This window comes from Calonectris borealis, chromosome 3, assembly GCF_964195595.1.
Source record: "Calonectris borealis chromosome 3, bCalBor7.hap1.2, whole genome shotgun sequence".
NCBI classification, from domain to species: domain Eukaryota; kingdom Metazoa; phylum Chordata; class Aves; order Procellariiformes; family Procellariidae; genus Calonectris; species Calonectris borealis.
The window spans coordinates 40,980,690-41,001,558 of NC_134314.1; the positions used below are offsets into that span (position 1 = coordinate 40,980,690).

At 42.1% G+C, this 20,869-nt stretch overlaps 1 protein-coding gene across 1 annotated transcript; it reads right to left on the bottom strand.

Moving 5' to 3' along the window:
• Window positions 1-4,851: 4,851 nt before the first annotated feature.
• CGA (glycoprotein hormones, alpha polypeptide) lies at window positions 4,852-7,719 on the bottom strand. Its single transcript, XM_075148043.1, has 3 exons — window positions 7,620-7,719; window positions 6,492-6,676; window positions 4,852-4,987 (listed from the first exon to the last, which is right to left on the bottom strand). Exons 1-3 carry the CDS (start codon window positions 7,717-7,719, stop codon window positions 4,910-4,912), a joined length of 363 nt encoding a protein of 120 aa, XP_075004144.1. The 3' UTR covers window positions 4,852-4,909.
• Window positions 7,720-20,869: the final 13,150 nt, after the last annotated feature.

Consider the following 20,869-nt stretch of genomic DNA (forward strand, 5'->3'; position numbering starts at 1 on the left):
CCTCTGTCTCAGCCATTTTCTAATGCAAGGAAACTATATTGTACTTTTTTTTCTGTTTTCCATTCCTACTGGAAATCTGGTATTTAATTCCTAGAGATACAAATCTAGATTGTCTTTCAGCATATATTCCCATTCATATCCCATTTATTCTCTATTATGGTCAGCTGTATTAGCTTCCTAACAACATGTAGCATTGTTTTTCTTAGCCCTGACTGCGTATGGGCTCACTGACCTACCACCACCACTCTTCTGACTACCGCCTTGGTTTTTACACTCACCTTCAAACATAAACAATTAAATTCTGACCTGTTTCTAACAGCTACAATATCAAAAAATGTATTTGGATAATATATGTTAAGGATGTAAAGATTGGCTGCTGAATCCCATAGACTCCAGGACCCAGGGATCCCTCCTTGCTGACTGCTGCAGCCCAGCCAGGGGCATGCAGGGACTCAGGGGGTCTCTCCACCCCAGTCTGATGGACATGGCTCCTGTCCCTGTGTGCAGGTTTGGCCAGCAGCGAAGCTGAGCATCTGTCCCAGACCGGCACACACACACACGTACACGCAGAGGGCACCACGGCAGCCGGACACACAGACTACCTGACAGACCGCTGCCTTTAGCCGCACTCACATAAAAATCAACAACCCTCACTTAAACGTAAGTAAGCCCAGTCCTGTCCCTCCTCTCTGACTGATCAGGATTGAAGCCCTCTATGAAAACATACGTGCCCTCACTTTCTAGATTCACAAGCACACTCACATTCACAGATCCTTGAACATCAGCCCAGCCTGTAAAGCCCTCTAATACCCATGCCCAGGCTCCCTTACCCAGTAAGCAGGTCTCCTTCTACTTGCCAGCCAGTCCAGCTTGAAGTTTGCTAGTAAGCAGAGGCATGCACTACACACTCGTCTCACAAGCACCCCCACAATCACAGATCACTTGAATATTAACACAGCTTCTCAGTCCACCCGTGCTTAGACCCTGCTCCCCTTACCCAGCACAGGCTCTGACCTCGAGTCCTTCCAGATGCAGGCTTCCTCCTGCTCACCAACTAGTCCAGCTTGAAGTTTGCTAGCAAATTACAGATATACGTGCACACAGGATTAAATTCACTGGGGGAAACATAAACACACTTTGGTATTAGGGCCACAAAAATGATCAGGGCGATGGAACATCTCTCCTATGAGGAAAGGCTGAGAGAGCTAGGGTTATTCAGCCTGGAGAAGGCCAGGCTCCGGGGAGACCTTATTGCAGCCTTTCAGTACTTAAAGGAGGTGTATAAGAAAGATGGGGACAAACTTTTTAGCAGGGCTTGTTGTGACAGGACAAGGGATAATGATTTTAAACTAAAAGAGGGTAGATTTAGACTAGATATAAGGAAGACATTTTTTACAGTGAGGGTGGTGAAACACTGGAACAGGTTGCCCAGAGAGGTGGTAGATGCCCCATCCCTGGAAACATTCAAGGTCAGTTTGGACGGGGCTCTGAGCAACCTGATCTAGTTGAAGATGTCCCTGCCCATGGCAAGGGGTTGGACTAGATGACCTTTAAAGGTCCCTTCCAACCCAAACTATGATTCTATGATTTACAGGTGCTGCTATTTAGACCTCTCCCACATAAACATACACCCTGGTCCCTCCAGCTGCTGACACCTAGACCTACAAGCCTTATGGTCCACGGCCCCTCTAGTTGCTACCACTCACTCCTCTCTTGCATATTGGTCTCTCTAGTTGCTGGCACCAAGACCTATGGGTCCCTTCTCCAGTTGTTAGCACTTAGACCTTGCAGCACTCACACATAGGGTAGAAAGTGAGATTACATAGAAAAAAAAAAAGTTAAGGATTTAATAAGAAGATAGGACAGACTGCAGTGATCAAGCAGAGGGCTCAGTCAGACAAGTGTATCGACTGGCAGCTTGCACACACGACTGGCCCCTTTCATACCCCGCTCCTCTGTTTTCCCACGCTTGCTCCTCCCCAATCCACCCTGATCCCCACCACCTCCTTTCTCCACCTTCGGCCCTTTCCCTACACATCCCATAACGAGATTCGCATGGTCCCACCGTGCGAAATCCTGATATCCCAGAACGAGTTTCGCACAGCCCCCCGTGCCTCCGCCAACGCCCCACGGCAGGGAGGGCAGCCTTGCTCCCCGCCCCGGCGCTTAGAGAGTTCGGGCTGCCCCGCTCGCCGCCGTGCCCGAGGGCCATCGCTAATGGCCCATCCATCAGTGGCTGAAGAGGTCTGGTCTTTCTTACTGTCTCCCCTATGGCCTGCTGTTAGGTTTGTGTATCCGCGTGTTTATTTTATCACTTTCCTTGTTATGTGTTATTTCTTCTGAACTGAAGGGTTTGAGGCAGATAACGTAATGAGGCGGATGCTCCCGCATTCCACATACCCTCACAATACACACTTTGCAAGCTCTTCATGCCTGAGGTCGCCTTAGGGGGGAGAGGGATCCATGAGTTGAGAAGTTCATGACTAAATGGCTTTGTACAAGCACGAGGGATAATCCGCTGAGAACGAAAAAGAGGCCAGGCATCCCTAGAATGATACAGGGCTACAGCATCCCATGTCTTCTTTAAAGCACGGGGTTCACTCTAATCGGTTACTGGTTTTCAGTATTTCTATGGTTTTACAATGCAAAATATGGAAGTTGATTCAAAAGATGCAAACAGAAGTTTATCATATCACCAACCTGCTATTGTGGGCAGCACAGGCATAGATAGACAAGCAAGTACTTGATACTGCCAGAGGAGCTCACTTGAGTAAGAGGTCATCCAAGAAGTTTGGCAAGATGAAAAGGCACATCTCCCCTGCAAGTGAACTTCAGAGAATGTGTTTCCCTGCTCTCCCTTTCAGTCCTGTCAAAGTTATGGGAAAATGCAACACCATTCCCAAAGGTAATCATCTTGCAGCTTCAGATCACTCCTCTCTTGCTGCTCAGAAATCCCAGGCAGGACCTGGCCCTCCTGCAAAAGCACCCGCATCAATCACATTTAACAAAATTGTACAACAGCTTGGAATTGTGAGTCAGCTATAGTGGCTGCTTGACATGTATTCCCGTAATGTCTTGAGTGATGATCCAGAATGAGAAATTAGACTTCTCATTGTGAAAACCTGTGCTGCTGATGTTATTAAACTCATCCTAAAGACCACTCTACTGGACTACTTCCCCTTTGACCAAAAGTAATGTCGAAGCAAATGAGACATAGATAAAACATTAGGGAAAAACTTTCCGGAAGACTGAAATTTTCCAGCAAGTAAGAATAGCAAAGCAACAAGATCAGTCTCCTTGGAAGATTCTGGAATAACCACTGGAGGTTTTTTTCAAGAGCAAGTCAGGCAAAACATCTCCCAGGAATGGCATGGTGCAGCTGATTCTGACTAGGATATGGGACTGGACGAGACCAGTGGTTCCCAGGGGGGAGAGACTGAATCAGGGGGTTAAGGCATGGAGATCAGGCTAATAAGGTTTACTGGACATATGCTGAATAATGCTTCTCTAAGAATCTCATCTCCCCTATCAATGAGAAGTCTTTTCTTCTCCACAAAGCCCCATGATTGTATTCTTAGAAAATAGCACTGAATTTGCACTCAAATAGACAGAAGGGTGGATGAATAGTGGGTTTAAACCCATGCCGGTCTTGGGCTGCTGAAGTGCCCCATCACAGCTCAGCCCTGGAGGCCTGTCTAAACTACTTGAGTCATTTGGCACTGGTGCAGACATCAGCCATGGCCATGCCCCAGGACAGACCAGCCACCCTCACAGCCTGACCCCAGGCAACCTTCCCTATCCCCATCAGAAGCTCTTACTGCTACCTTCACAGCATCTGCTGCAGGGAAATCCCCCACAAATATATCTAAGGCTTTTTGAGACAGCATATTTAAACCCTTGCAGCCAGCGGCCATAGCAAGGCTGATGTTCTCACTCCAGATATTAGGGTGAAGAGCAGGGGAATTCCTTCACTTCAGTTCCCATGAGGGGGCTCCAGACCTGCAAGCAATTCCTCCAGAGACCCCGATCCAACCCACTAGAACGGAACAAGTGCTATCTTTAAAAGCCCAGTTTATGATATTAAGGTCATGTGTTCTGAATACATACTCTGTGGTACACTTCTCACCTAACATATTCCCTACCTTTTCCATTTGTATATCTGGGTCCAGCACATTGCATTTGGGAATTACTAAAGCCCTACACCATGCTGCTCAGGCATACCTTAAACAGCTAATACTGTTGTAGCACTCCTCTGTTCTACCATTGCTACACCAAACTGTACAATTCTTTATAACGTCCGATTCTGCATCCATTTATCTATCTGTATGACAGGAGATTAAGTTCAAAGAAAAATAAAAGATGGCACAGAAGGACAGAGCACTGCGCATAGATAATACACTGTTAAACTCTCTGCCCACAAGGTAAAGAAAAAGAGAAACAGGAGAAACAAAACATTGAGTCTTCAAAAAAATCTAATCACTAAATGAATAAGGGGAAATTATTGCTTCTTTTTCTGTCCACTTCCCATCCCTCCCTTCCTCCTTCCCTCCCTCTCCCACAAAAAAAAGAAATCTAGAAATTAACTGCAGCGGAATCTTGTTTTGTTTTAAGCTATTAAATCATCATTTTTCCTCAAGAAACATTGATGATTTAACTGACAGTTTATTTTAAAAATAGATCAAGCCTTCGGTTGTCATGCAAGTGCTGTATTTTATCCCTAATGGAAATAATTAAACTTACTTAAATGCATGAAGAAGCAAAGAGGAAATAAAACAGCCATCCATCTTATTCAAAGGTCTACCCAGTGTCTTGGCCAGAAAACATAAGATTTTACACAGCGGTGCTATAAAAGCTGAAAAACAAATATTCCATTCACCGTTGTCCTTCATCATTAACAAAGGGACAGGCTTCAGGATTTATGATAGTAGCAGGTACTGCAGTGACAATCTGTATGGTTCTCTATCTTCACATTGTCCTTAAGGGTAATCTTAAAAAAAGAAAACACATGCACATAACAAATAATTAGGATTAGCTAGACAGTAAAAACAGCATTCTCAAGTAAAAGATGTCTGAAGCCTTTTTCTTAACCGCAAGGTACACAGGCTTTTTGGGGTACACGTACTAGAACAGCCTCTGAACGCCAACCTGTGAAGTGGCATCATCAGTGGCTTTCAGAACCATAAAGAGAAAGTTTTAAACAGTGACATAGTTTGATGTCCTTAATGTGCCACTTCTTAAAGTGTCTAATTTTCAAAAAGTGTCAAGTAACCAATCTATGAAAAATCAGGAAGTGTCCTTAAAATTTTTCACACAGGGATTGTAAAAACAGAGACCACAAACACGATGAGTCATTTTTATTTTTCATCTCAACCAAATTCTAGTTGCTGCCTCAGGGCAAGCATAATGTCAGTGGTCTAGAAAAAGATCTATGCTCTACTCAGATGAAGAGCCAGGATTCAGCCAGGTTCAGCTGTAGGTGTCTATAGGTAAGTCAGGTATCTGGGCTCCCATCACAGCCAGTGGAGACCCAGCGCTCTGTTCAGCTGCGCACCCAGAGCCATCAACTGCTATTTGATGTCAGAGGGAATCCCACCAAGCCTCCAGCTGCCACTGCAGAAGGTCTTTTATGGGTCCTGCGACTGCCAGCCATAGACAGGTGTCTTGGGTACCCCAGGGTATTTCAAATGGCACCAAATCTGTGAGTCGGTAACTGAACTGAGCCTCTAGTCAACACGCTTAATGAGCCTGATTCAGATCACCACAGGATAGACACCTTAGCTTGTTTCAACTAGCTCACCGTTTATTCAATAAAATTTAAGGTTTCTTCACCTGGAGCTGAATCATTCCCAAAATAATCAGCTTTAGCAGAATCTCTCTTTAAGAGAACCTTTCAGATGACAGTGTTAAATGCTCAAAGTAGTTGCACATGTTTACAGTTCCCTCTTGGAAAGTAGTTGCAGTTCCCTCTTGGTTATACTATTAAAAGTAAACACAACCTCAATTAATCTAACAAGCACAGATGGTTTTGGTCCCTCATTCCCATATACGTAACTGATAGTATTGACCAGCCACCTTCCCAGAGAACTCCTGCCTATGCAGGAAAGACGCAAGGAAAATGAGTAATTAAAATCAAATACACACTGCATAGCATTTAAGGGGAGGGTGCACATCCAGGAGAGTTAAAAACAAGGGGACAGTAAGTCCACCACCAGAACTTCAGGTGTCATGAGTCAAAGTAGTTTCACTGAAGTCGGTGACACTGCATCAATTTCCACATCCCAACTGAGTATCAGACTCGGTACTGGTTGACATTTTAATTTCCTCTTTAGAAAAAAGAAAGAACCCAAGAGCAAAGGATATAAATGCCAAGGATGTTTCTCTCAAGTAGTTCTCCAATGTCCTCCAGCAAAAACATATTCTTTTCTATTCACTGGTTCAGCTAAACATTGCATCCTATAACAAGCTTAAACAGGACTCATTCACAGCCTCACCTTTGTAAAAGCCTTTGCTACGCAGCATGTTGCTTCTGATGTAATGTTCTTTGGAACGAGCATGGTCTTCTTGGACCTCATCGGAGTGGGATAGGCCCGGGAGAAACAGCACCCAGTGCACTGGTAAATGGGTGCTCCTGGCTTGGAAAAGAATCTGTTCTCCCCTAGCTTGCACTCTGGACAACCTGCCATAAAAATATAAGGAAGAGACTTTTACTTGGTCTCCAGTTGTTTCATTTTCATAAAGAAAGGGAAAGTGCGGGCGGTAAGAGAAAGCACCGGCTGCATTTTGCTGCTTGACATATGCAGAACAGCAAAGCTTTCCTCTTTAGGGTCCTTCAACTCTGCAACACGCGCCGTCTGTAAAACTAGAGTGTGGCTTTCTAGGTAAGGCACAAGCATCATCATATCTTTTCCGGTTTTCTAACTTAATTTTGTTGACAGTTGTGGAGGGTTTTTTTGTATGTCTACTACACTAGTTGTCCCTAGGAAACTTCCTACTAGCTACAGATAGTTAAATAGCACCAGCAGGATTTGTAGTGCTGCTTAAACATTGCCTGTTTTCAGGCAAGACTCTGTTATCAAGAGTTTTAAAAATGCCCAGTGATCCTGAGATCTCTGTAGCTCGCATTTTTCTATATTCAGTTCGAGGCTGAATTAAAAAAACTCACAACTTCCAAAACCCCTAAAATCTTCCTAGTATGCCTCTTTCGTAGAATGCTACCGACCAACATCCCATATTCTGGAATCTACAGAGGAAAAATATTCTGCATATTACAAGGAGAAGCTATGGTTCTGCTGTTCCTGATGTTACGTTGCCATTTAGATCTCAGGAGTACAAGAAACCAAAACGTTTCTATTTGATAATGTTTCAAGGATTAAAATCACCCCCGTCAACATGAGGACACGGTCATCTGGGAGACTCTTGACCTGGAGAAATCAAGCTTAGAGAAGAAATAGCAAGTATACTCATAGCAAAATTATCTTGATTTATTATACCTTCATATCTCAGTGTCAATAAATGCAACTAAATTATAGGATTTATGACCACATTTATAAAACATGTGAAAGTTTAATTAATACTCTTTATGAACAATTGCCTTATTTCTAATACTGAAAGCAGCTTACCCTGCATGAGAAACTCTCCGTCTGGGAAAGCATGAAGAAGATGCAGAAATACAGACAAAATGGTCAAAGTGACAGCTGCATACTTCCCGTAGCAATCCATGATCTTTCTGAAAATATAAATAAACACATTCTTAAGGGACTGTTTCGCATTGGGTACAGTACCAGCATCTAGGCTACACACTGATACAGCATTCAGTGCAAGTAACAGAGACAATTTAGAACCAGGATTGGAAACTGAAAATGCAGTGTACTCGTGCATTTTATAGACTTCATCACCATAACAAAATTGTGCCTTTCTTTCTGGCCGTAACAGTTTTTTCTGAATATTAACATAAACCACAGCACATAAACTTCAAAAGTCATAACTGCCTAATATTTATGGTAGACTGGATAAAGCCAGCAAATGCTTATGGAGAGGATGAAAGAATCTGCAGAATCTGGGCCATGAAAAGACTAATTTCAGGGGAAATAATTTCACATCAGAACATAATTTCCTGAACCAAGAGTCAGATTATTTGTCCACACACTGACCTCTGTAGTGCCAAAGACCCCATAAACAGATTTTCACAGTCCTGTCCCTTGATGGGAGAAAGCTCCTCCGACCATTGTAATTAGAGAGGCACTATATGCTGTGCTCCAGAGCGCCCGAGGGGAGAGAGAGAGCTCAGGAGGGCTTGAAACAGCCCCGGAGCCACCTGCATCGCACCGAGGCCTTATCAGGGCAGCTCAGGGCCAGGGTGGTCCCAGGGAGTTCAGCATCGCTGCAAACTTCTGGAGCGAGATTTCTTTGAGGCTTCATTTTACTGACACAGCAAATTGACTTTTGAGTTCTGGTATAAACACACCGGCCCCAGTTGTTCCTGACTGGCTTCAGACAAGCACCCCAGGCAGCGTCCCAAGCCCGCAGCTCCTAATCACCAAACCCTTTACCTGCCTTCTCAGAAATGTTATCTGATCATGCAGATCTCTCCACTTCTGCAGTCCCCCCCCAGGCCGTGGCTGGAGCTAACCGAGAGCTTGGGCTGTGTCTGAACAGCAGCGCTGACAGCATCTCCAGACTCTTGCAACTGCATCTTCTGAACAATTTCTTCTATGCCTGCATAGACCACCTGATCCCTTGACTTTAAAAGACTGAAACTGTCACACAAGAGCATGATGTGCTAATGACCGATGTGCGGGATAAGGCCCCAAGCTGACAACACTGATATATACATTTTAGATTCTGAAAGCTACTGTGTTTAGCAAGCAAAAAAAAAAAAAAAAAAAAAAAAAAAAAGCATTCAATCCTTAACTATTTAAGAGCTTCTCTTCTTCCAAATACACCAGTCAATGCTGCTACTCCATGATGAATACTCTCCAGAGACAGATCAAATTGTGGCACCAAATGCTTCTAAAAATGAGGTAGCCATGAGAAGGACAATAATGCCAGCAACAAAGAAATTGATCTTGAGATTCGGTGTAGAGGTTATTTAAGCGTACTATACTGATCAGAGAAGGCACTGACAACCCTAACCAGGAAAGATGGTAGCAAATCGAGAGGGGAAGTATAATTAAACAAAGATAGCGTCCGCATAATGGAAACATATTTCTTTTCAGATTTTGCACCTACCCAGCAGAATCCCTGCAATGACTGCCACAATGATGCAGATGTTCAAATAATGCCTGCTCACATCTGCAGGGACAGGCAAACTTGAGGTGGTCCAAGGAGTGAAGGTACTTTCCTGGTATGATTATCTGAGAGTCAACCTGGAGCAATGAATGAATGTGTGCGAAGAGAGTATTGATTAGCAGAGGGACACTCCATCACTGCACAAATTCCCAGAGATATATGGGGACATGAGGCTGCTACGCACAGGTCAGCAGGTCTTGGTTCATTGATCAAACAGACATACAACGCAGTCATCAAAGGTAGCAGTTCAGATTGCAGCAGAGCACAGGTCCTACAAGGTCGTTTTGAAACGAGGACAATGATGGAAACAAAATCAAAGAGAGCTCCATCCTTGTAGCAATCAGAAAAAGATCACGCCCAGGCAGATGAGGCGAGACCAAAGGCAGGATGATGAGAATACGGCCCTTGCCTGACTGGGGTTAGCAAAGTGGAAAGAAACAAAGTTTATAAGCAAGACCAATGCACGATGCTCTCCAGTGCAATCCATGAAGGCACAGAAGTGGAAACAAGCCTCTTTCTAATTAAGACAGCAAAAACTAGAGGTAAGAGACTGATCTGAAGCCCAGCTAAACCGAATGGCCAAGAGGCCAAGGAAGTTGCAGTTAACGGGTGGCAAGAGGTGGGTGCTGAGTTCAAGTAACTTCACCTCCTCCCTCCCACCTGCCCAGCGAGTCAGTCCATGCTGGCAGAAAACAGAAGATAGTGGAGTTAAAAGCAGCCAATAATGAACAGGAAGAAAAACCATTGGCAGCAATTCTGGAAGCACTGGAAAGAAGCATTTGGAAGAGGTATCAAAAAGCCAGTTCAATGTATGTATGTATCTATGCATGCAGGCTGAATGCAACCTGTAGTTACTCATCTCTGCTTGGACTTTTACCAAAAACCCATCCGACTACAAGAAGTAGTATTCTGATGTTAGTCAACAGGTGGCAGAGGAAACGGGGGATGCTGGTAACATGGTAGTCCCACGGAAGCATTGAACATGGCTCTCAGGTTTCTGAGAAGCAGCTGCCAGCTCTCTGCGCCCTGTTCCCTCGACAAGAATAACCTGTGTCCACAGAAGAAAGGTGGTCCTTCACACCGTTTAGATCCACAGCCTCCTATGGTTCTGCCAAACGTTTTGGGAACTGAGCTCAGACACATTTATGGAGTTGCACCAAATAAATTGGCTGGATCCCTCCCTCCAGCAAATAGGGCTTTTTTTAAGGTTATTTACTGTATATGCTTTTTCCAGCCCCATAGAGCGGGTGTGACTGCTGGCAGACTTGCCTGCACAATCCCACATTTTAACGTCAAGCCCTGCTCCATCCAAGGGGACATTCCCCAGAGCGCGAGGAGCTGGCTGGAGGGGCTCATGCACCAGCAGAAGACGACAGACAGCCTTTTCCAAACAACCTGCTTCCATATCATCCTGAGCCTTCTGATAGCCTGGATGCTCCAATGGCTCCAATAAGATGCCAGCCACAGGAATAACACCACAACCCTTGACTGATTATTCTGTGATTTCATGCTCTTTGCTGAAGGCACAGCGGCATTCTCCATCCTCATTTTTCTAAGAACACATAATGCTATGATTTGGTACATTATAAGGGTTTGAGGCAATCCCAGAGGGAAGTTGTTTAAATTACATTAACCAAAAGGGGAATTGAAATTGCAGTTTTGTACTTCCTCTATTGAGTCAGACTGTCAGGCTGATACCAAAACCACCAAAGATACCTGTCAATAGAACCCAGATGTGATCCAATGTGACAGACATTTTCCTGATGGTCTTATTTGTTCTTCTGACTGTGCCTACACTGCGAACCCAGTTAGTGTCTACATGACTCATTTCATCTCACCATCAAATCAAAGGGAGCTTTTACTTTGCTCTATTAAATATTGTCTTTCTTAAGCTATTGGAACATTATATAATGCGTAAATTTCAGCAACTCTTTGGAAAGATGGTAATTTTAAGTCTTCCCCAGCAGTTAAAGTCTCATCTCATTATTTACAATATCTTGTCTTTTTCTGTAAATAAGTTATCATATTATCAGTTACCATCATAAAGACAGGCGATCACCTGCCTTTGCAAACAGGTCTTCTGTTCAGGTACGAGTGGGACTCTGTGGATGCCTTTACACTCATGTCAAGCTCCACTGGATCAGAATCCCTCGTCTAACTCTGTGGTCCATGTCCTGACACAGACATGCCAGCAAGCTCTGTTCGACAAGCATCCTTTGTACTGGTTGTACGAAATAACCTAATGTTTTCAGCATAAATTTGGGGCGTCCCTCTATACTTTTCCATAAGGTGACGGTGGTGCTGTCATACCCAACAGCAGTTAAACACTTTGCACACTGTGTTCATTTCTTTCTGGGATGCTTGGCCATGAGGAACGGCTGTGTCACAGCAGCGATGAACTACAAGTGCCAGCGCTTCACGTGCAGCCCAGTGTCAGGTACACAAGCAACCTGTTAGCAAATCGCTGAAGACTGAGAAATCTTCACTAACATATTTTTTTTCCCTTCCCTTAACATATTTAATCATGACTGGCAATTTAAAGACTCTAAAAGATGTGTTAGTACCACAGGTTGTGTCACATTTGACATTTGACAGCAACACTGTTGACCAGGACAAAACCACAAAGTTACTGATGAAGAATTACCAGACCCAATCAGAAATCACAAAATACCAACATTTAGCTGCAATACAATTCTAGAACCTCCTTTTCTCTTACTTACAAAACTAGTTTAACCCCAAGCACTGATGTTTTAGTCCCAAAGCAACCTTTAAGTTAATTTTCAAAGTAAAAACTTTGACAGAATGGAAGGAGAAGAAAACTTTTGGAGAGAAGGGAAAGAGAATGTCAAAAAAAAATGTAATTGTTCCTCTTTCACAGTAACAAAAATTTAAAAATATATTACCTCACTTGTTCAACAAGAATAAATCGGACAGCTGAGAAACTGCAGGATGATGTTCGAAGGTGAGCTGTCCTTGACGCTTGGATGTACGTTCCCAAAACTGATGTATGAAAAAGCTGCATCTTTCTTTTATACCAGTAAAGCTAGATCATATTCCTCGCCCACATCTAAGCCATAGGATCAACTGTACATTTTATCTAATGACTGAACATTACTTTATGTAATTACCAGCCCACCATGCTGATCTTATCTTCAACTTGACTTCCATAAAGATTATTTTTTTTCTTATATAATGAAAGAAAGGTCAGCTTGAGAGCACAAACTCAGTGCTGTGTAAGTTTCCTGGGGAACTCAGATATCAAGCATCCAGTCATTTGCTGCAGTTTTCAGTGAACAGAATCCCATTTTAAAAATGGAAGAGTTCCTAAGGTTTCCTAATGCTTCTTACTACTGGAGAATAATTTTTTTTTTAAAAAAAACATAAAACACTTCTATAGCAATGGCGTTGTTTTAGCAAAGAATAACAAAATAAAGAGCAGCAGACATCTATACATTTAAAAGAATAATCTCCATTTGAATTTAATGCCCAGAGAATGAATGCATGGATAAATATAGAAGGATTACCTTTATAAAGATAAGATTTCTGGCAAGATCTCATCTTGGTTTTAGATTAAAGCTAATGCAATGGAGGCACTTCTGGAAACTGCACCAGGGTGCAGATTTTTAAGGCTTAGGGACTTGTAAGTCCTCAATTTCAAATGACAGACTCTCTGCTGATGCTGGCTAAATAAGACAGGTCCCACTCTGCCTTCTGGCACCGAGGCAAAGCGGCACAGCGGGGCTTGCATCCACTCAACCCTTCCCTTCCCCTTCCTAAAGGGGAGGGGCACACATCCAAACACCTACTGGGAACAGCCCCTGGCAATGCAGGCAGTCCTGGGTCGGTGCTCAAGGCCATTCCTGCAACCCTGTTGTGTTTTCAGGTCCTGGGGACTTGAGGCAGATTCACTTCACATGTCAGAAGTTAACTGACTAAACCGGAGTTTCTCGCTCTAGACTGCCTTTATACTCAATGCAGAGAAATAGCCCTAAACATCTAATTCGATACAAGATTAAGTCACTTCTCCAGTGCGCCTATTTTTTACCACTGAGAGCCCAGGGTAGCTAGCTTGGACTGCTCACTGTCCTACCCTTAGAGCTTTACAAATATTTTATAGCTTTAAGAAACTCCTAAACATCCAAAGGCTTAAAATTACTTTTTACGCACCTGCTTTTTGTCACTCACTGCTGGAGGCACGATATTGAAAGAGACCCCTATAGCTTCCTGTGTTCCTATGAAAATGAGACTTCAATTCGCGATTCAGTTGTTCTCTTCCACAATGTTTATCGTCTAGTTGCATTTGGTGAATCGCACCTGTCCAGATTTCTGCCGTTCAGTTTTCTTGTCCCTTGCCTCGGCTCTCTTTCTAATAACAGCAGCACCCCCGGACTCTGTTAGCTATTTCAGACACATTTATCGCAACCTTATCACCTCAGCCTTCACTAACATCCTCATCTGCTTCAAGGTGTCGGACACCTTTTTCTCTTCTATTTGTTCAACTGATCACTATAACAAAGTTAAACTCAAAACAATTGTCCCCAGCCTACACTTGGCTTGAAATTGGCTTCTCTTTCAAAACTGAAGATGGATTTCTGCACCTGGAAGCTTGTCTGGTTTTTATCCAACAATATGATCTGGTCTAATAAAAGATAAATAAAAAAAAAATCTCTCTCCTTAGGATCTCGCTTCATTTAATAACAAATGCATAAGGCTGAAATTTGAAAGCTATTGGTAAACATAGTTTACTGAGAAATATTCCCCTAGAAGACAGAAGCTTAATATTTCTTGTCATTCAAAGCAAAATTGATGAAAATTGCTGAAGTTTATAGAGTGCCTCTGACTTGGCTCTGTCGTGCCCATTTCATACTCACCCCAGCTTGCAGTCCTATGGGAAACCCAGGATGACTTGTGATGCTTCACAAAAACCAGAAAACTATCATCTTCACCATCAGAGAAACAAGTAATGATTGTAGTGTATATTCATATGTGGTACTTATTTACCTATGTAGCATGTCATCAACTAGTAAAACGCAAATGCTATACAAATTAGTTCTTTCATTAGAAGGACTCAAGCACAGTGACAATGTTACCCCCACAGCATAGAAGAAAAATGAAAGTGTCCACAACCTGCTACTCTTTTCCTATCACGATGTATTAGGAATAAATCTTCCGAAGTCAATGGAATTACACTGGTATAAAAGATAGTTTAAAAAAAGCTCCTATTTTTATTAAGAGGATTTCTTACTTTAGCTGCTCCAAATCTCCAACTAAAAATACTTGGTCAAATCTGTCTTAATGTGTGACTGAATGAGAAATGAGAGAATGTGGCTCACTGTTTTAGAGGGGGGAAAAAACCCTCTAGTTTATTAAACAGGGTATTCTTAAATCACTTAGCAATACTCTCACATTTTTTTGCTACACCGTGATATTATGATTTTATGGTCTATATAAGTATATGGATGAAAAGATAGGTAAATATATATGCCAAACTGGACCACTGAATACGCTTTGCCAAGATCAGTATTTTATCTTCTATTTGTAGGAGCAGAAAAAGTCATTCTGAGGTGGAAAAAGGCAACAAACCGCTAAAATTTTCAAATTTCCTTGAGGCCACTCTGTTCCTAAATTGGACTGGGGCTCTGTTAAGGAGCGTAAGTTAAACTAAATATAGCATTTGTTAAGACTGAAACCAGTGTGAGCTGAGCACCTAAGTATTAGGGAGTTTCAGAACTTTTGGCTCTTTTCTAGGAGCCGGGTCCCTACAGCTCCTTCTTTGGCTTTCTCTGGAAAGGAGGGTTCATGTCTCTTCCCTTGCTCTGCCAGATGCTGTCTCAGGGTATCTGTCCTACTTCCCTACTTAGCGATATCTGCTTATCTACAGGCTGCTTCCTGATGCTGCCTCTTCCTCGCTAGAGGAAAGCTTTTCTACTTCGCCACTCAGCGGAGTTGCAGGGCATCCCCCAGCACTGCCAGTAGAAGAATGAGAAAGGGCTCCCTTGCTTCAGAAAATAAACCCTTTTATTCAAAAATAACAGCTCCACTTTATCAATAAACAGGCACTCGCCCCTCCCCCCCAAGCGTGGTCACAGATTAGCACTGTTAAATAGAACGACGCAGGCAAATTATCAGAGTTGCTGAAGAGAGATAACAATGAAAGGTCCCACCAGAATGACTGAGAGCAAGACTTGCTGGGGATTCAAGGAAAAAAGAAGCAACTTGAGTGTTAAAACTTGAGTGTTTAACTTGAGTGTTTAAAAGATGTGTAGATGAGGCCCTTAGGGACATGGTGTAGTGGGCATGGTGGTGTTGGGTTGACGGTTGGACACGATGATCTTAGAGGTCTTTTCCAACCTGTATGATTCTATGATTCTATGATTCTAAACAAAAAGAGACACAGGTATTTCAATATTTTACGGAGTCTCCCAACTTTTTTCCAGTTTGCTCATAACTTTTCCAGTTGCCAGCTGTCTATTCTGAGACAGTAACGCCAGCTCAGTAGATATACACTTAAACAAGGCTCCCCAAGACAATGGAAAATACAGATATACACCATTCTGAAATAAAGAGCTCCTGTCTGCCAAAATACTTCATACTGTATTATGCGGAGAGTGAAAGTCAAGTTTTCTGTTCTTTTACAGATGTTTTCAACTGATTATCTAAAATTCTCTCTCAAAGCAATACTTTTTGGCCTCATCCTCCTTCGCTTAAAATCAATAGGAGTTCTGCCATTATTTCAAGTGACACTGGATCAGGACGTTTAAGATTAGCTACCAGTGTTCTCGAGCTTCAGCCAAACATTGATTATTCTGAGATAATAAGGCTTTCAGTACTCATTGCACATAAATAATTGACTGCAAAGCCTCTCCTATTCTAAAACCATAGTGTAAAGAGGGTTCACTAATACATATTTTTTCTTTGGTTTTTAGAGGAATTAAAATTACAGACGATGGCAGTTCAGAAATATGTGCAATATTTATTATTTCACCAAAGCTAAGTAAAAATTGTGCCTCTGAAGAAAAATAGTAAGATTATAAGGAATACATATACTTTTTTCCCCTTTTTTACTGTAACTTGTCAAGGTCAAAATGTTTAATCATGGCATGTTATTAGGCAACTTATGGTACTAACAGGATGATGGCTTCTGTTTAGCTCTGTTTTCATGCTTCTTTTTGGAATAGGTTTATTTGAAGAAGTCCAATTCCTTTGAGCAAAATTAGAATAGATAATATTACAACTGTCACAGCATTGTGGAACAGCAAACAAAATGTCATTAACGTGTAGGTTTGACCTCAAGGGCTTTAGAGATTGTATTTCAATATTCTTTTTCTCTACTTTTAATTAATAAAAGTAACTACACCTCATATAATGACTAAACCAGCTCACAAGGTCAGGAAGGACTATTCCTGTTACGTATAAGGTTGAAGTAACCAGGTTTGTCAGACTCCTGAAACATTAAGTGCGTATTATCAGACAGAGGTAAAACATTAGACTAGATAGTCTACTGATCAAACTGATTATGTCAGTGAATATGTTCCTGCACCATAAGGGTAGACCATGAGAGATAGATGATGCAGCCTTACTTTAAACATATTTCAGCATTTAGCTTTTTTCATGAAAAAAAATTACCATATGAATGGATCATTGCATGTCAGGTTTAGAACTGATGTTTACTGCCATGTAAAGGTGAAATGTATACTTTGAGTGCAGCTAAAACAAAGAAGCCTGATCAATAATGCAGGATGTCTCATTTATACAACTAGCAATTTCAGCAACTCTCATTTTCTAATACAGAAATAATTGTTCAGACGATTAGCTATTATCTTTCTCTAGCCCCAAATATGAACACTTTCATATGCTTGCTGTATCACCTCCTCTATTAGTAGAGATTTCTATTATGAATTGCTTTCACATTTCATAGAACTTTATTGCATGCTTTTTACAAGTGAAAGCAGAAAAAACGCTTAAGTTCATCAAATTCCGGTCAAATTGCGGCAAGCAAGAAGTAGCCTACAGTGCTGATAATAAAAAAATGCACTGACAGAGAAACGTAGCCGGAAAAGGGATTCTGAAGAAAACAGCTTCTTTCTATCACATTACCAAGAGGCTGGTTACCAGGTTGCTGCTACCCTCTCTACTGTCCCTGCACAGAGAAACCTGGCTGCCCAGTCATTCAGCTGAACAAAAAATTCACCGTACTTATGACCCGTATTGCAGCAGCACCTAAGAAACCCACACCGAGACCACACAGAGATGGTCCCCTGCCCCAGAGAACTCACCATCTCCTACCAGGTTTGGAGGAGTAAAGTCATTCCCCATGTTCCACCCACCTGGGCATTTTTCTGAAGACATCAGGTCTCAAATTGATGTTCTGGGCTTCACCAAAATTTCCAGATGAGGTTCTAGGTCTACATAGTGCAGCAGGTCAGTTCCCACACTCACAGCGGTCTCTCCTGATCACACATCTAAGCAATCTCTTAGCCACGCAGCCACCTGCCCCTCTGAAGGAACTGTGCCTAGCATACGTTTCATATTTGTGAGAGACTTTCAGAGCAACGAATGAAGGGAATTACACGTGGTATTTGGTTATCAGTGTGACTCAGCGCATGGAAAATGGGCTAGTGCGGTATAATTAATGCCATATTGGAAAGTAAAGCAGGCCAATATTGCCCACCTCCATACAGTTACCTTTCAGAAATAAAAAGGGCTTACATTTACATAATAACACTTCAACACAGATCTTATGGTACTTTGAAGGCTGGATATTGAGAGTTAATTTCCCACGTCATTCAAACGTAGCCACTCTCAAGAGGCAGAACCGTAGCCACTTGCTGCCAGCAACATTACACGGCTGTCCTCAGAGGGCCAGCAATGAATCATAGTAATGTCTCAAATTTAAGCTAAATGTCTATCTAAGTAGACTGTAAAGGTCTAAGCTGTAAATTTGGAGGGAGGGAGAGGGCAGGGAAGGAGGTCCAAAAACCAGTAAAAATTTAAAAGATGCTATTTTATATAATTTTGTGGTCTGGGCCATTTCTTAATCTAAGCTTAGATTATAAAAGGAAAGAGCTGAGAAAGGACTAAATAAAATCTCCTAGTTCAAATGGTCTACATGGTGCATGTGTCCTCCTTCCAGATACGAGAAACATTGTGGGAAATGCTTCAGGGGATCACTCCCTGCTTCAGCACTCAAGAATTATTTTGTTCATGCAAACTTCTGTGTGCACTTCAATAATAAGCTGTCAGGAAGTATAGGTTATTGATATTTTACCCTTGCACAAGTGCACAGAAGAAAAAAAGATACCACAGTGGGATTCAATTCCCCTGAGCTTTAGACATCTGCAGTTCAGGTGGCCAACGCCCAAGCTGGTTGCTCTGGCTACCTCTACAGTCAATGGGAAGATGCAGGCATTTTAAGGGTGCAGTTCATCTAATCTATCTTAGCACTCTCCTTAGAATGAAATGGGTGATGCCCTACAATTGCTTGTTTCTCTCCACTGGTTATAGACGGGTCAAGAAAACTGGCCTAAACAGTCTTATCTATTTTTTAAGATATTCGCACTTGACCAGATGAATCCAGCCCAAAGCATCTTTCATGTTATCCCTAATACGCCAGGAATAGATACAATCATGCTTTTTTTTTTACACTTAGACAATCTGAGGTCCATGCGTTTCCCAAGTTCTCTGTAACTTCCTACAGCCCATCCAGGAGGTTAGGAAGGGGAAGAAGGTGAGAACTGATCTTATCTGTTAATTAATTGCCTCCTAGATTCTTTCCCTTTGTCTGTGCTCATTTGTCATCTCTTGTCTTACTTGGTATTTAGCTTGAAAACTCTCTGAAGCAAAATCTATCCTTTTATTCAAACTATTTTTATCCATGACAAGGGCTCCTAGACGGTATAACTATTACAGACCAACACTCTGCTTGCTTGATACTAAGAAGGGAATGCACCGCATCCTTTTAAAGGACGGTGCTGCAAGTGCGGCTGCTGTGATGACAGTAAGCAGACTTTCAGAAACCTAATCACCTTTCCAGAGCTCTTCCCAGGTAGGGATAATTCACACAGACCTAGAGACTGATAGGCATAGAGAAGCCCACAGACTAACACAAAATGCATTTAACAGTACTTGTCTTGATTTCACAGAAATACATATTAAGTTCCTTCAGCTTTTAGAGTCTTTGGTACAGGCAGATACTCACAGACTGGTGAAAAACTATGCTGGTAAGTGCCACACAAGATCCTGCAAGCAAACCCTCAGCTCCAAATTCAGGATCTTGATGTCTTCTTCAGGAGTGCACTACACACTAAGAAGGCAGCCAGAGCTTTTGGCTAGCAAGCTAATAAAAACATTTCAGTGCCACCATTCATTAACTGTATTTTTTCCTGGGAATATCCTTTAGAGTTGTTTTGGTATTTTTTTAAAACATTTAAAATGCCATATCTAAATGTTAGATGGGAAATTCAGAGATAGAACAACTTTGCTGCTTCTATTGGGTAGTACCAAATACTACCAAGTGAAGTATGACTAGGTAACAAATGTTAATATTTGATAGGCCTTATCAAGCTGAAACATGCATTTTTTATTTTAAACAGAGCTTCACTGCAGCACTGAAGCAGGCAGAGTGCACTGGCCAGTGAAACCAGATTTGCTGCTGTTTGATATGCTGCAGAACATGGCAATACAACTGATTCATTACAGCAAATAAGGTCACGAGTTTGCCATTGATTTATTGGTTTAAAGGGTTGCGTGTGTGAAATCAGCTCACTCTGACAGGGAAAAGTAAAGCTCAGTGCCAATGTCTTTAACAGTTTCCTGGCTTCTGCTTTAGCTCTTCCACCAATTTGCTTTAATGTGCAGCGAAACAGAGGAAGCAATGTCCTTGGGAACTTTTTCAGCCCTGATACCCATAGTGGTGTACTTTAAAAAGCCATATTAAGCAAATAATGAATTAGGACTCATAGACATATGATCAGTAGTCCTCAGAGCACAGCTTTGCTCTGTGCAAATGGGCAGGACAGGGAATGTAGTGAGTGATGGCTTCAGTTCCCTGGGGTGTACAAGAGAGTCTTCTGTGCCTACCTTCAATTTATCATCCTGCTGTCTGTGAACCACTGCTGGGTCACAAGATACCTGGGTGGTGGTCTAGCAAATGTTTGCAAGAAGTTGTTTAAATCCCACGTACATGCTTCCCCTCCCACTCAACCAAATCCTACATACAAAGTTGCAATCAGTACCATCTACAAATGACGAATGAGCAAGCACTAACCACGGAGTGATTCATCAGTCTAGCAAATTAAAGTCTAACAAAATAAAATTGAATGCAGATGAAAGAGTGGGGAGGAGAAATGAGAAAAAAAGCAAGTGTGGATGTGAACTGATATTTGCATTATTTACCAGATTTGGTATGTATGTTTGAGGGTATGGCTACACATATTCTGCAAAATTTACTTGAATAAGCCTGAGATTTTTCTGATTGAATGCAGGCTACTGCAATGCCATATAGACACCTGAGCTGACTGTCTAGATTCCCTCACAATCAAAAGAGAAAAAAAAGAATTTTTAGACCTATTTTTGACAACTG